The sequence below is a fragment of the Neomonachus schauinslandi genome, chromosome 13 (genome assembly GCF_002201575.2).
Source record: "Neomonachus schauinslandi chromosome 13, ASM220157v2, whole genome shotgun sequence".
NCBI classification, from domain to species: domain Eukaryota; kingdom Metazoa; phylum Chordata; class Mammalia; order Carnivora; family Phocidae; genus Neomonachus; species Neomonachus schauinslandi.
Genome location: NC_058415.1, coordinates 81,287,769 through 81,304,240, shown reverse-complemented (window position 1 = coordinate 81,304,240; position 16,472 = coordinate 81,287,769). Strand labels below are relative to the sequence as shown.

General features: G+C 38.0%; 1 protein-coding gene across 2 annotated transcripts in view; it reads right to left on the bottom strand.

Annotated features, from left to right (window-relative positions):
- MRRF (mitochondrial ribosome recycling factor) overlaps positions 1–16,471 on the bottom strand; it is a 52,603-nt gene extending 36,132 nt beyond the window's left edge. Inside the window, exons 1-4 of one of the 2 annotated variants that reach the window (XM_021691418.1) lie at positions 16,420–16,471; positions 11,455–11,666; positions 3,487–3,642; positions 299–417 (exon numbers count right to left, since the gene is read on the bottom strand). In XM_021691418.1, coding sequence (XP_021547093.1) covers positions 299–417; positions 3,487–3,642; positions 11,455–11,638 — 459 coding nt within the window. In that variant the 5' untranslated portion in view covers positions 11,639–11,666; positions 16,420–16,471. Of the gene's footprint in view, positions 1–298; positions 418–3,486; positions 3,643–11,454; positions 11,667–16,031; positions 16,181–16,419 lie in introns of those variants that run through there. The other variant, XM_021691417.2, reaches the window with a different exon arrangement.
- Between the last annotated feature and the right edge of the window lies 1 nt (position 16,472).

Below are 16,472 nucleotides of genomic sequence, written 5' to 3'. Positions count from 1 at the left end.
ACTCCAGCCCCTTCCATCTGGCTAAGCGCCAATCACTGCATCACCACTATTGTTTTTCTTAGATGGAGCCTGTTTCAGTATTCAAATTACTTGCATGGCCTTTTAGTGTTTGAGTTTAACAGAAAAGGAATTTAGAAACAGGAAAAGAGAATTTCCCTAAATCCTGAAGTTCCCTTTATTGTGCCTTCTCTCTTGTTTCATCCCAAGCTGGAGGGAATACTTCCTCCTGACTTGACCCAGCCTCCTCCACTCCAAAAGAGACCATGAAGAAGAATCCTTTTTGGCAAAGCCACCTCACCTCTGGGAAGCTGGCCATATTCACCAAAATCAGCTGTGGCGACTTCATAGAGATCTGGCCAATCTGGTTTAAAGCAAGCTTCCCATCAGCAGTTACCACAGTGATATGATCAAGGGATCCTAGAAGAAAAGTCACAGGGTGTTAGAATTCAGAAGGACTTTAACAGCCCCACATCTAAGTCCCTACCTAATTCAGATTCAGCGAATATTCTGGGATCCCTTATCAACGTGGCAAGACTGTTCAAGGGGCTTTTGTAGAAGCAGCAGTGTCACATGATGGAAAGGGCTCGCACATGTTGACAGAATGAGGACTTCCTTACCATCCACGAGGGTGGCCAACCATAAATGGCTCATTCTGAGACACAAAGAGAAAGGTAGGGAAGAGTCCTTTTAGACAAATTGGGTGTTGTCCCAGCAAACTGTTGTTAGAATAATGAAGTACTTTTATGGCCCAAAGATCCAATTTGAAGTATTCAACCAGTTTAATGTCATCACAAGCAAGGAGGTTGTTGATACCACGGGCTTCAACCTGGAAGAGTCCAGGATGTATAATGGTAAAAATCTCTATGATTCTGAAGACCAATGATCTGGGTTCAAATACCAACTCTGCCATCTCCTGATTCTTTGACCCTGGGCAGATCTCCTCAACCTTTCGGCACCTGTTTCCTGAACTCTAAACGGGGCATAAAAATTGTACTTCTCTCATAGTGTTGTTAATGAGGATTCAGTGAAAGAGTTTCTGGAAAGCACTTGTAACTGTATCCTGGCATATACAAGTGCCCAATAAATGTTAAATTATTTCTTGACTTTTTCCTAAGTTTTAACCAAACCAACCTACTTCCAATTTCTCTAATACAGTCTTCTTCTTGCCTCAGGACTCTGAATATATATTTTTCTTTCTATTGAGAATGTCCTTCTCTATTCAGGTAACTCGGGCTCATTCTTTAACACTCAGCTATAACAGTATCCAATCTCAGAAATCTTAACTGACCTTCTGGGCCGGATTACAAACCCCTTATGAGCTCCCAAGGACCCTATGCGCTCTTCTATAATAATCAGTATTTGCTGAACATTTTCTATGAGCAAGACATTGTGCTGAATGCTTTCTATAATTTGGTTGCTTTCATTATCACAGTAACACTATGAAACAGTACCACTATTTTTTGAGATGAGAAAACTGAGGACCAAACAGTAACTTGCTCAAGGTCACAACAGCTCTTAATAATGGAACCTAGTTTGGCTAACTCTAAAGGCATGGTCTTCACCACTCTGCTTTGCTATATGGTTTTGTCCATGTTGGTTTACTTGTCTATCCCTTCACATTAGGCTCGAGGCTCTTGAAAAGTGGGAACGATGCCTTTTCTCTATCTATGGCACCTATTCACCAGCACAGCATTAAGTGCTCAATAATGTTTTGGTGAATACATGAGTGTGTAGATGGGCAAATGAATGGAAGAGGGCAAGAACAAACACGTGGATAAATCTGTACCTAGACAACTATCAAAAGCAATCAACTACCTTGGAGACAGAACTTGCTGGTAGACGGACGGAGGTGTGAAAGGAAAAGCGCCTGCTGGCTCAGATAGTAATGAAAGAGGATATGGAAGAATCTGGCACAGAAAAGACTGGCTGAGTTCAGTTTCACCCAGTCTCTTCATGGCCCCATGTTCTACGGAGAACGTTACACAAACATAACCTTGAAGAAAAAGAGGCAAAGAGGAAATACCAACGGGAGGCCTTTTGAAAATGGATCTTGACTCAGCCTTCCTGATTTGCCATAAGATCCTATGCCACAGAAGTTGCAACATGGGCTTTTCAGTATGCAGTTGTGGTGTTTCCCGTTCCCTAAATCCATAGCGACATAATGCATCAAATCCTTTTCCCTCAATCTGTCCCCAGCGAGAATCTCCCTCAGCCTCATTCCTGCCCCTCATTTTCTCAGAGGTTAACATTTAACAAATTACACTCCCAACCTCTTTCCAGGCCCATCATCTTTTTAAGTTCAACAAGAGTAGAGCTTGCTGGCTAATTTTAAGTATCACATTTCTCCCTGAGCTCCTCTCAAACTGCTCTCTGGTTTCGGCTGCAGAATGTTAACAGGCCAGAAAGCACAGGGGAGACAAAGCACTTTATCAGTTTCATACCTAAAATAATAAGCAAGTTTAAAATAAACAGTTGGGAGAGATTGAATGGCACGCTCTACTGTCAGCAAAGGCAGAAATGCCCCAGTCCAAAGGTTGACAAATGACGGAATGGTCTTCTGATTTCACATAGGATCTCGTCTCCCTGAACTCAGTATGTTTCTGCTGGTGTTTATAAATGGAGCTGTATATTTTTCACTTGGTTTTCTTAAGAACAAGCTCACGAAATATTTTCTAGTTTCCTTAGGAACGATCCCAACCAAGATGTGAGTAGGAGCAGCCCAAGCTCCCACAGATACGTTCGGAGGGGGTCCCAGGCTTGACTCTAGGATGATGACAGTTTCCAAAAGGCCAATTTAGCAGCAATTGGATTTTTCCTGCCTGCCTGCACCATTAGCTGACAACTCACTTCTTCCATCACATCTGCAAACAGTTCTCCTAGACAGTTCTGACATTTCCCACTTAGAAAAGCCACTTTCAGGAAGTTATTAACCCAAACGGAATCTTCCTGGTCAAGCTCAGGGGTACAGAAATGCCTCAGATGGATAGGTTTGCAGCCACTTGGTTCCCAGTAAGGGATAAGAATGGCCAAATAGGACAAACTGCAAAAATCGGACCAAAGAGGTCGGTTACTGTGAGATTATATACCTAGAAGTGCTTATATAGTACAATCTTAATAAAACTCCCATTTTTTGAGAGTGCAATTCCGTGACAGCAAAGACCATGCCTATTTTTTGTTCACCACTGTGTACCAGCACAATACTTAGTTCACAGCAGACAAATATTTGCTAAATGGATGAATAAAGTAGTGTTAACGATGAGCCAGGCACTGTGCTCCAACCATTCCGCATGTTACCTCATTTATTTTAATACCTATCCCAAAGCTATAAAGTGGGAATTTAGACAAGGAAACTGAGGACCAGAAAAGTAAAGTAACTGCCCATGGTCACCAGTGAGTAAGTAATAAAACCGGGACTGAAACCCAGCTCTGCCAAAGCCATGATCTTTCCACTATGCCCCTCTCCAAAACATTGGTTCAGCCACTAACCTGGTGAGGTCCTTATATTGACAGTCTTATTGAAATTATCTTTGAGTACTTCCATCACAGACTTCATTTCTTCATCCACCTCTTCCAAGCTGATTATATCCTCAACCAAGGCAGCATTAAGATTCACTCTGGTTTGGAGTTGTCCTTTCCCTTTGGCTAGGAAGTCAACAATCAGTGAATAAAAGAACAGCAGCATACACAGAGACAATAAACAACTAGTGAAGAAGTGCCACTAAGTGCAGAGAAAAATGCCAAGTGCTAAAAAAATTATACATTATCAGTGCCCTAAAAGAGAGCCTACACTGACTGTCCGCTAGGTACCCAACACTGTGCTAATCACTTTCTGAGATACTAGTGAAGGCACAATCTTTATAATGAACCACCTCAGGTGAAAATACTGGCTATGATGCACACCAGTTTTATGACTCTGGGCAAGTTACTCTACTCTGCTGAGTATCAGGATAAAACAGGACTAATACCTATATTGCCAGGTTGCTATGATACAAATTAAGTAATTCAAATACCTAAAAGAACACTATCCATATGGCAGGCACTCCATAAATGAATTACTTATTTTTTAGAAAAATAAACAGAAGATGAAACAGGTAAAGTGACTTGCCTAATGTCACAAGGTCATGAAATAGTAAAGCCAAGGTTTGGTCCTGGATCTGCCCAATTTTAAACCCATGAACTTTCCATTAGATTGTCTCCAAAAAATCTAATTGGACACACAGGAAATACATTAATTCATTTTAAAATGAATACTAAGACAGGATATGCAAAGTATCTGAGAGCTGGGATGGACAAAACGAACAACAGTAGTTAACGAACATTAAAAACCACCAGTGGTAATAAAAATGGTTATATTTCAGAAAATCAACAGCAATGGGGGCTGAATAAAATTAGATTTTATGCCTAAGCCACCATGGTGATTTTTCATATATGTTCTATAGATACAGATCACTTCCATGAGTAAAGCAAATATTCCTGCCTTTCTTCATGGAAGGTGAGTGAAGGGAAAAAAGAATAAAAATATTAAGTAATACTATCCTACGCTTGTTAACTACTCAACAAATATTTATTGAGATTCATTCATAACAAATTTTATTGAACATCTACAGTGAGCTAAATCCTGTGATATTTGTACAGCACATCATAATTTGCAATGCAATTTAAAGTACATTCTTCTATTAGAGAGTCAGAGCAGCTCCCCGAGGTAGGAAGAACAGAGATTATTATTGTCCCCCTTGTACAGGGAGATGAGATGAGAAATTTACAGCACAAATCATTTAAATGTTTTCCCCCAAGTACCAACCAGTAAGCAGCAGAGTGATTTTTTAAAAACATGTATTTGCTTGTGTCACCACCATGCTTGAAACCTTATTGCTCTTAACAGAACAATGGCTTAGAATTTTCAAAACTGATGAAAGATGGGAATCTTCAGATTCACAAATACAGGTTCCAAAGAGGATAATAAAAGTAAATTCATACCTAGACATCCTGTGAGTGCAGAAAACCAGGGACAAAGAGGTATTGAAAACAGCCCAAGATAAAAGACAAGTGATCCATAAAGGATCAAAATTCAGAACAACAGCATACTTTCAAAGAACAACAGGAGCTAGAAACAATGGAAATAGTATCTGCAACTTTAGATTTTTTTAAACTAAGAATGCATGTTAAAAATTTTAAATTATGCCTATCAGTATCAGGACGGATATATGAATGAAATAGTATACAGCCATGAGAAAGAAAGATCTACAACTACACAGAAGAAAATGATTCTTACAAACATAACGTTGAGCAAAGAGGCTAGACACCAGAATACAGAGTGTGCGTACAAGAGCCAGATACAAGAATGTACAGTACAAGAGACAAAACTAACCCATGCCATTAGAAGTCTGAATAACAGTTACCTGCAAGGAGTAGAAGCTGGGAAGTTACTAGAAGGGAGCATAAAGGGGACTTCTGACATGCTGAAAATGTTCTGGTTCTTGATCTGGGTGCTGATTACACAAGGGTTTTCAGTTTATGAAAATTATCAAGCTGTTTCCTATGACAGCTGCACTTTTCTATAGGTGCTTTTTAATTTCTATAAAAAGTTAAAAACAGAAATTAAGGGTAACTACTAAAACAATAAGAAATAAGATGTATAACTTCCAAATCAGCAATGATGAAAAAAGAGAAATAAAGAAATCTGATTAATTCAATAGAAAGGAGGGGAAAAAAAGAAACGAAGAAAACTATGATAAAGTACAACATAAAATGATACACAAATACTCAGTAAACACAAGAAATATAAACAGACCAAGAAGATCATTTAAAAGTTAGAGATTCTTGGGGCGCCTGGGTGGCTCAGTTGGTTAAGCGACTGCCTTTGGCTCAGGTCATGATCCTGGAGTCCCGGGATCGAGTCCCGCATCCGGCTCCCTGCTCAGCGGGGAGTCTGCTTCTCCCTCTGACCCTCCCCCTCTCATGCTCTCTGTCTCCCATTCTCTCTCTCAGATAAATAAAAAATCTTTAAAAAAAAAAAAAGTTAGAGATTCTCAGTAAGAACTTTTTAAGTCTAGTCATATACAATACATAAGAGGTTTTACAAAAACATGAGATTACAGAAAGTTTAATGTATAGGAATGGAAAAATTATAACCCCGGCAAATATTAAACAAAAGAAGGCTGATGCAATTACATTAATACCTAAAAACAGATTTTTTTTTTTAATATTTTATTAGAGAGACACAGCGAGAGAGGGAACACAAGCAGGGGGAGTGGGAGAGGGAGAAGCAGGCTTCCCACCGAGCAGGGAGCCCGATGTGGGGCTCGATCCCAGGACCCTGGGATCACAACCTGAGCCGAAGGCAGCCGCCCAACTGACTGAGCCACCCAGGCGCCCCGTAAAAACAGATTTTAAGACAAAATGCATTATTAGAAAAAATGAAGACCATTTCATAATGACAGTAAAAACAATTCACCAGAAAGATATTACAATTCTGAGCTTAAATATACCCCATAACATAGCCTCAGAATTAACGGAATGAAAAGGAGAAACTGATGAATCTATAATCATACAAGGACATCCAAAATATCTTTCTTCATAACTGATAAATTGAGCAAATAAAAAAAATAAACAGAAAATTTTTGATCAACAAAATTAGCCAAATCAATCTAATGGTCATATATACAATCCTGTACCCAGCAATAAAATATGCATTCTTCTCAAGCACACTTGAACCTTTATACAAAATAACCATGTTCTAACCCACAAAGCAAATCTCAATAAATATCAAAGAATCTATATCATATAGGACACACTCTCTGATCACAGTGGGATTAAGCTAACTCTCCAAAAAGCGTATGTTTGAAAAATTTTAAACACTTCCAAATAACTCATGGACTACAGAAACACATAATGAAAACTTAAATTATTTAGAAAAAGGCAATAAAAATACTGTATATCTAAAATTTCTAGGAGGCACCTGAAGTTGTATTTAGATAGAAGTTTATAGCTGTACATGCTTATAAGAAAAGAACAAAGGTTGAAAATTAATGAACTGTCCAGTTCAAAGGATAGAAAAAGAAGGACATGGAAAAAAATAAAAAATAAGGGGCAGGAATCAATAAAACTAAGAAAACAGAGATCACCAAAATTAAAAGCTCGTTTTAATAAGGCTTATGAAACCAACAAACTTCAAAAGGAAAGTAGACAAATCAACATTAAGAAAGAAAAGGAGGAGACAGTTATCAAAACATTAGAGATTTTAATAATCTTAAGAGACTATTATGGACAACTTTATGCCAACAACTTTGAAAACTTAGAAATAATGAAAAATTTCCTAAAAACATATAATTTACTAAAACTAACTCAAGAAAAAAGAGAAAATCTAAGCAGCATCATAACCATTAAAGAAATTGAATCTATGATTTAAAGTCTGTCCACATACAATACCAGGTCCAGATGATTTCACAGGCACGTTCTACCAATCATGTAAAGAACCAATTAATCCTGATCTTATCAGACCATCCCACTGAGAGACAGACTGAGACAGAGATGAATTCCCCAACTCATATTATGAGACTGATACAGTCTTGATACCAAAACCGGACAAGGATAATGCTAGAAAGTTATGCCCAGCAATATCAGAGGCTAACATTAAGGCTAATCTCACGTAAAAGTATAGACTCAAAAACCCTAAATTAATATTAGCAAACCAAATCCAACGACATACGTATAGATTACGTATCAAGCAATGTACGTACAAATTATGTATCAAAAGCAAGTAGGGCTCATATCAAAAATGCAAAAGTGGTTTAACATCAGAAAAAGCTTTGATGTTGAGTCACCCCATTAACAGATTAAAAAATTTTTAAAAACAGATGATCAACTTAATAAATGCAGTAAGAGCATTTGATAAAAACTTAATACTCATTCAAATGAAAGATTCTTAACAAAAGAGGGACAGAAGATATTTGTTTATAAGAGATTACTGAAAAAATAAGCAAACGTAATTCTTGATGTTAAAATATGAGAAGTGTTCCTGATAGTCTGAAATAATAATAAGGATGCCTACTATCATCAGTCATGTTTATTCAATTATATTCAAGTTCTTAGTCAATGTAGTTGCGGGGGAGGGAGAAAGGGAAGGAGAGAAAGAAAAGGTATATGGACTAGAAAGGGAAAAACAAACCTATCATTATTTACAAATATTATAACTGCCTATACAAACAATAGATCTAATAAAAGATTTCAAGGTTGCAAAACCCAAGATCAGCGTATAATAACCAAAAGTGTTCCTATTCACCAGCAACCAAACAGAACACATAATCTTTAAAAAGAAATGAATTTAAAACAACAAATCTTCCATAAAATAACGTAACAGATATACTCATGACCTTAAGGTGGGGAAATTTTTCTCAAATAGAAAAGAAAAAAAAAAAACTATCCATAAAGGAAAAGACTGATAAATTGGACTATATTAAAATTAAAAACCTCTCTCTCTGTCAAATAAATAAATAAATAAAATCTTTAAAAAAACAAAAACAAAAACTTCTGTTCATCAAAAAACACCATTAAAGGAATGAAAAGGCAAGCATATCAGCAATACGTATGCATGACAGAAGTCTTATCTGTAGAATATGTTAAAACTCCTACAAATCAATTTTTTTAATGGGCAAAAGACTGGAAAGAGGATAAACAAAGAGCCAATAAACAAATGTGAAGGGGCTCACCATCATTATCAAGAAATTACAAATTAAAACCCCAATGAGATACAACTACACACCCATGAGAATGGCTAGAAATAAAAAGACTGACTATATACCAAGTGTTCATGAGTATGTGGAGCAAAGAGAAAGCTAAAACATTTTTGGTAGGAGTGTACATGGCACGACCATTTTGGAGAACTGTATGTAGAGAAACTGAATATACGCATCCTCGAAGACTGAGAGATCCCCCCTCTTGGTATATGTATACCAACAGAAAGGTATTCATATGGGCACAAAAATCCACGCACAGGCATGTTCATAGTAGCATTCTTTATATTAGTTCAAAACTGGAAGCAACCCAAATGCCCATCAACTACAGAAAGCATACACAAGTTGTGGTATAAGGCTTCACTAGGATACCGTAAAGAAAGAAAAATGCACAAACAAGTCCTACATGCAACAACATGGACATACCTCACCAAGAGATTGTTACCAAAGGAAGCCAGACACAAAAGAAGCCATACTGAGTTCAAAAAGGGCAAATCTAATCTACAGTGCTAAAGTCAATAAAATGGGTTATCTTTTGAAGGATGACAACTGAAAGGGACATGTGGAAAGCTTCCAGAGTACGAGTGATGTTCTGTATCTTGATATGGGTGATGGTTACAAGGCTGTGTTCACTTGATGAGAATTCTCTGAACTGTAACCACTTGTAAGTTAAGTATGTACTTTCCTGCATATATGTTATAGCCCAAAAAATTACTTTAAAAATATACGTATGTGATCAAAATGATGATATCCCAGAAACAAACCTGATTAAAGAAATGTGTAAAATCTTTACGGAGAAAAACTTACAGTATGATTATAAATTTCATATACATGAGCAAATGGCCAGAAAGAAGAAAATGAAAAAGTGTGTGTATATGATGAGGAGAGATTTATACCACCAGATTCAAGATATTACGACAGTGACTGGAATTTAGAAAGGAATTTAGTGTAGGGAGAGATAAGTAATTCAACAAAATTAAGAGCTCAGAAATAAAATACATAAAAAGACACTTGACGTGCTACAGAGGAGTAAAGAATGAGCTAATCAATACATGATATTGACAGAACTTATTACCCATTATAAAAAAGAAACTTTAGAAAACTAGATTCCCAACCTCACAACATATTCAGGAATAAATTCCATACGAATTAAAAACCCATGAAAAGTAAAAATCTTTAAAATATTCAGAAGAAAAGATAGAAGAATAGCTTTAAGACCTTGGATAGGTAAGGATTTGTTACATAAGACATAAAAAGTACAAACAATAAAGAAAAGGACTAAAAAATATGACCATATTAAAACTTATGCTCAACAAAAGATATCGGTAAGTAAAAAACAAAGCAGACAGCTATAACACATGAAATCAACAGAGGACTCTCATTCCTAACACAGAAAGAATCGAATAAACCTAAAAGAAAATGTCAAGCCACCAACTTTTTAAAGAGGCAATCAAAAAAGATAAAAGCTAAATAGCCAATTAAATTTGAAAAGATGCTGCTTACTCGCTGTAGCTAATGTGTGTGATGCTGTGCGCATCAAGAGCCCCCCGTTTCCAGTTCTGCCACTAACTAGATGTGACCATGGACAAACATCTTACAAAGGCACCTTGGCTTCCTCATTTGTAAATGGTGAGATCTGTGCTTCACCAGATAATTACAAAAATTTCTTCACTGGATAATTCTAATTCTTTCACTGGATAAGGATCAATTTACTAAATATGTGAATTTAAAAAAAATTAGTGCGACATACAGATTAAAAATTGTTGCCATTATCACTATTAACAGAATGTAAGTCTTCTAACTAAGTATTAATGCTCTTTCAGCAACTTGTTCATTTTCCTATTAATAGAAAAGGGAAGGTCCATAAGAAACGATAAAAGGAAAAGCCAGTGGAAAAAATACTCAGCAGCATCTTTCCAGCACCATCTTTGGGTATGGATGTCCTGACCCACCACTGCAAAAAGCAGGTGTGCTTGACAATTTTCTGCCACTCCTTCATTCAGTCAACATTTTTTGATACATACTACGTGTCAGGCCCTCTTAGGTACTAAACAAGATACAGACCCTATCCTCATAAAGTCCGGCATAGAAGACATATAACAAACAATAATTAATCTTACAATTAATTGATGAATTAATGAGTGCTGTGCTAAGGACGTCAAATGTAAAATAACCGTGCGTATGAGTGCACGTAACAAGGGACCTGACCCAGTCTAAGAGGTCAGAGAGGGCTTCCATGAGGAAACGCCATTTAAGCTGAGACCTGCGGTATATCAAAGTCTCATTCTTGGATGACACAAACCATTAAGATCATCCATCTAAATCCACGGCTCTAATACCTCCTCACCCAACAAACTTCTGGTTTTAATTTTACTTCCAACATAGGTCTTGCTATAAGGAGAAAACATGTTGATCTCTGCCACAAATAGTCTTATTTGCTTGGCACTTACATCTCTAATCCTAAAACTAAAAGAAGGAACTCAGACATTTTCTAAGCAATGGTAACATGGGAGGCAGCATGGTAATGAGCAAACAGACCCTCAGTTCTATTACTGTCTCTGTCACTGTGATATCTTTTAAGCTGATCAACTGAACTGTCTGAGACACCATGTCCTCATTCTTCCACAAGGGGAGAAATTCAGTACCTCTCCGAAATCCCTTCCCGCTATGACAGTTCAAGGGCTAAATGTAAGAAAGCGGTGAGGAGGTCGTATATCTCTACCTTTGGCTTTCTTGGTAGCAAAATGACGGACTGGTACAGCTGGAGAGGCCATGGATTGCCCACGGTCATTTTGTCTTCCACTCACTGTCTTCAGCATCCCTTCCGAAACAGGTCTGGTCCAGGCTGCAAGGGAGTTACAAAAGACAGGGTGGACCAAGCGGAAGCACCTTAAACCTGAGGCCATGACTGAAGACAATCCTTGTGAACATTCACTAAAAAGAGTAAGACAAAAAGGAGATCTAAGTAAAACAGACTGTATTACAACTTCAGAAAATAATTTGTATTAATTATCAAGCAACCCCTGCAAACTGAGCTATGTGCTAGGCAATTTAAATCTATTATCTCCTCCCAACAGCCATCCAAGGAAATATGATTAGCCCCATATTACAGGATGAAGAGATTGAGGCTCACAGAGATTTAAGTAACTTGCCCATAGTCTGTAAGACTCCAAATCGCCAGGCTCTTTCTACTGTACCAAATGCTTCTTAGAGTACACAGGGAACACAGAGTAAGTAAATGTGCAGCAGCCTAAATCTTTAATGATGCTAATTAAATCCTTACATGAGAAAAGGAAAAAATCTTGATAAAGTTATACTATAAAGAGGGAGGGCAGAGCACTGAAAGAGGACTTTAAACTAAATTAAAAAAAATCATTTCAACAGGCATAAAATGACTGGAAAATTCACACGACAGCATTTAATTAAAATTTTCTTTGGTTCCTTATGCACTGATTACCAATTAGAATGCACTTTACTTTAATGTGAGTCTGAAGCACGGTTGAGGTTTGAGGTCTTCCATGTTACAGAACTGAAGCTCTGGAAAATGCCACCCTCCTCAGTGTTAACACAAGTTACACATTATACATCTAAAGTTCTGACCATGAAAAAACGCTAGCATCTAGCTAATGTACAGCTAGCATCTGCCAGGAATCTGGCTACCACTTAGTTAAAACCAAGAACAATTCACATCAAATACCTGGAAGCTACTACTATCTTTGAAAATCTGTCCTACACCTCATTAAAAAAAAAAAAAAGAAAAGAAAATCCTATCCTAAAATGTTGATGCAGTAGAACTAAATTAGAGCATGTGCTCTGTAGCCAGATGGAATCCAACCCTGGCTCCACCACTGACTAAATGCCTCTGACCTGACTCTGCACCTCGATTTCCTCAACTGTAAAATGGGGATAATTATAATTATTTCTTAGGGTGGGGAAGAATAAATGAGTTTATGCAGGTAAAATAATGGGCATAGTGCCCAGCGGACAGCAGGAGCCCCCGAAAGGGTATCTGTTGATAACTATCGCCTTTCCTTTCAAAAAGACTTTCACACAAGGGTCAGACACAATAAAGAAATCTTGCATGTCATTATACAAGATAGCCTAGTCAGTCAAATCTGGATGTACTTTTAATTTTTTATTTAAATCCCAGTTAGTCACCATACAGCGTTATATTAGTCTCGTGATTCCACACTTCCGTCCATCACCCGGTGCTCGTCATGACTAGTGCCCTCCTTCATCCCCATCACCTACGTAACACCCAGCTGCTTTTATTTTATTTATTTTTGGATATACATTTCAACTTTGGACAGTTCACTCCACCTATCTGGGCATCACTTACCTCACCTGCAAAATGAGAAAAATAATATCCTGATCTTAAAATGAAATAGTAAGTGTATGGAAAACACCTAGCACAGTGCCAGGAATACAGTATCTGCTTATTAAATGCTAGCTATCATTACCATTATTTCTTAAAAGAAAAGCAAATGAGCAGAGCAAAGGCAAATTATTTCTCCTGATATAATTTTTTTCTCTCCTGATGGGATTTTTAATAGCAAGGGATGCTAGATGTCATGGATTAGTATATGAAGTCAGTAAAAGCAAATCTGGATTAAAAAATGAAGAAGTATCTTTTCTTCTTCTTTAATTATTATCAATAGCTGCTATTAACTGAAGTCAGGCCCAGGCTGATTGCTTAGCTGTACATATTTCACTTAATCCTCCCAATAATGCCACAAAGAAAGTATAGTAATCTCCATTTTACAGATGTAGAAACTGAGGTTCAAAGAGACTGTCACTGTCCAAGGGCATGGAACTAATAGCTCTGCCCTATTTCGGCAAAACTGTTCACAAAATTTGGCTCTGAGTGAGGTTTCTATATCTAGATTTTTCTAACATAGCCAATGCCTAACCCACACTTATATCCAAATATGGCTGTATAATAATGTGTTTTTTTAATTTATTTTTTTTTAATCTACGGGGTCTCAATTTGGCTGCTCCATTTAAGACAGGTTTCCTGGTGTTCCTGTTGCAGGTCATAATACCAATCCACAAAGCAACAGGAAATCAAAATGGGTTAGAAATAAACAACCTTTGACAGAAAATGCAGTACCCAAAAGGAGACCCAGTACATGTGAACCGGAAGACAACTCTATAAATAAACCACATTGCTGAAATGTTTTAGGCACAGATTTTAATTGCACAGAAGTCAGGAAATTTCAAAGTGGAAGTTCAATAAAGGCAGTCCCTTGGGCCCTTTACCTTAAGGACATGCATATTAACAGTTCAGCACAGAAGAATTAAAGTCGAGGAAAGGAACTGTCACAGGAGCCCAATCCAACAAAATTAACCTATACTGAGAGAAAAATGTGTCAGGAAGTACCTGGGCTTTGGACACAGTGTTGAACTGGAATCCCACACTTATTAACTTGGGTAGATCATTTCGCCTCTCTGAGCTGGTTTGCACCCCATTTTTACCATGGTGATATTAATGAGGCTTTAAAAAGATAATTATAACAATAAAAAATGAAACAATTGCCAACACTTACAGAGTTACAACTATGTGCCAGAAACAATTCTAAGTGCTACATTGCATACATTAACTTATTTGAACCTCATGATATCACTATGGAATAAGTAGTGTCAGTATACCCATTCTATGGATGAAGAAATAAAGGCACAGATAAATAATTTGCCCAAGGTTAGAATTCAGGCAATCTAGCTCCAGTCTGTGCTCTTAACCACTATACTATACTATTATGTACCTGAAACCACTCAGAGCAATTACTGACATTATTGTTGAAACCGTTGAAGTAATTTTTAGAACTATTTGAAGCACATACTGTTTTTCCAAAGTTAAGGTTCTCAAAACTTGACCTTCTCTGTTTTCCATAGGTGTATTTTAATTTTAAAAAAGAACTAGATGAGGGACACAAAGCCCATTGTCCACTCTCCCAGCAACCTCTCCCAATTCAGCTGTATATTAGCTTATAATATGTACATTTTTAATACTTTCACATGTATTATCTGATAACCAGATATGTGATTACCACCCACATTTTACAAATAAGCACACTCATTTTTCACTTCCTGGAATATTCCTTCTGCTCCTAGGTCTTCAAAATACTGCTGAAGTTGAATCCGCTTGGAATGATTTTACCCCACCTCTTTAATGAACTACCTCCCATTTTTCTTTCAGATTTCACTAAGCATCGCTTTCTCAGAGGATGCCTTCTCTGGCTGTCTCCTCCAACCCAACTAGATCAAATGTCCTGTAGTCCATTTTTGTTAACACCCTACACTTCTTCATAGTGCTTAAACAATATTAGCTAATATTTGTGTAGTTATTTGATCATTGCCTAATTCCCTCCACAAGACTATAACCATCGCAAGGACTGATCTATGGTTGTCTTATTCATTGCCATACCTCCAGTACCTAGCAGTCCCTAAACACAGAAGACACTGAATACAAGTGATGAATACATGAATGAAAGTCTAGAAAGAGCAGGTCCTTGACCAAGGTCACAATTATGGTTCAAGATTTGGAATCTAAGCCTTAGATTGAAGGTCCTGGGATCTACTTACCAACAGTGCTTCAATGATCTCTTGGTTTGCCAGATTTTCCACATAGAGATAGTAGGGTATGCTCTCTAAATTCAGTGCCATGTAAAGGTGTTTATAGCAACTGACTACATAGAATCTGACTATTCATAGTATCATGACTACAGTATAGAATCATGTCCCTGACATAGCCAAAGGAGGATAAGACACTTTAACAGGTGGAGAAAGAGCTTTTGCCTAAGAGCTAGAAGGTATGAATCCCAATATTCCTACTTCATCACTCCCTGCCAACCATCCTCTATAGATTCATAACTACCTGTACTCAAAAAGCATTTGTGCCAGCTCTAGGACTGACATATGACTTGTATCAAATCATTTCTCCTACCTAGGCTGTGTTTCCTCAACTGTAAAATGAAAGGTCAGACCAGATTCTGGGTAGTGCAATGGAGTGTAGTGAAAGGAAAACGGCACCAAACTTAGAGAAGACCTGGGAAAGAGCCCTGGTTCTAGCACTTCCTAGATAAGTGACCTCAGCTAGGTCGAACTCTCTGGACCTCAATCTCCTCTGTAAAATGTAGATGACAATACTATTTGTCAGGGTTACCAGGACGATCCAATGAGATAAGGGCTGCAGAAACACTCTGTAACTAGATAACAGTACTGAAATGACAACTGTTCGCCAAGGGAAGACAGAGTAACAGCTAAAAGTTGAGGTTTTGTAATTTAAGCTCCGTCACTTACTGGCCGCACGACCCTGGTAGTTATTTCTCTGAGCTTCCACTTCTTCATCATGGGGGTGGGGGGGAGGATAATAATACCTACTTCCATGGGAAAACTAAATGTTTCTGCCAAATAGTGGGCTACTAAGTAGTGGCTACTATTGAGTAAGCTCCCTTCCCCTCCGCCATCCTCGAAGTTCCTAGCTGAGGAGACAAGCCCCGCCCCCACCCCATGAAACTCTCTGGGAAGCGACAGGTCCCGCCCCCAGCCTTAAAGGTCAAGCCGGACTCGAATGGAACCGGTCGCGGGACGGCGATCAGACTCCCTAAGGTCCCCCAGAAATCTTTGAATAGAAGTTTCTGGCACCCGGACCCAGCGCGCGCCTCCAGGCCGTGCAGAGGCCACTCACCAGCTATCGCCCTGGTTACTAGGAAAAGACCTACGCCACCGCGGTGACGGCGG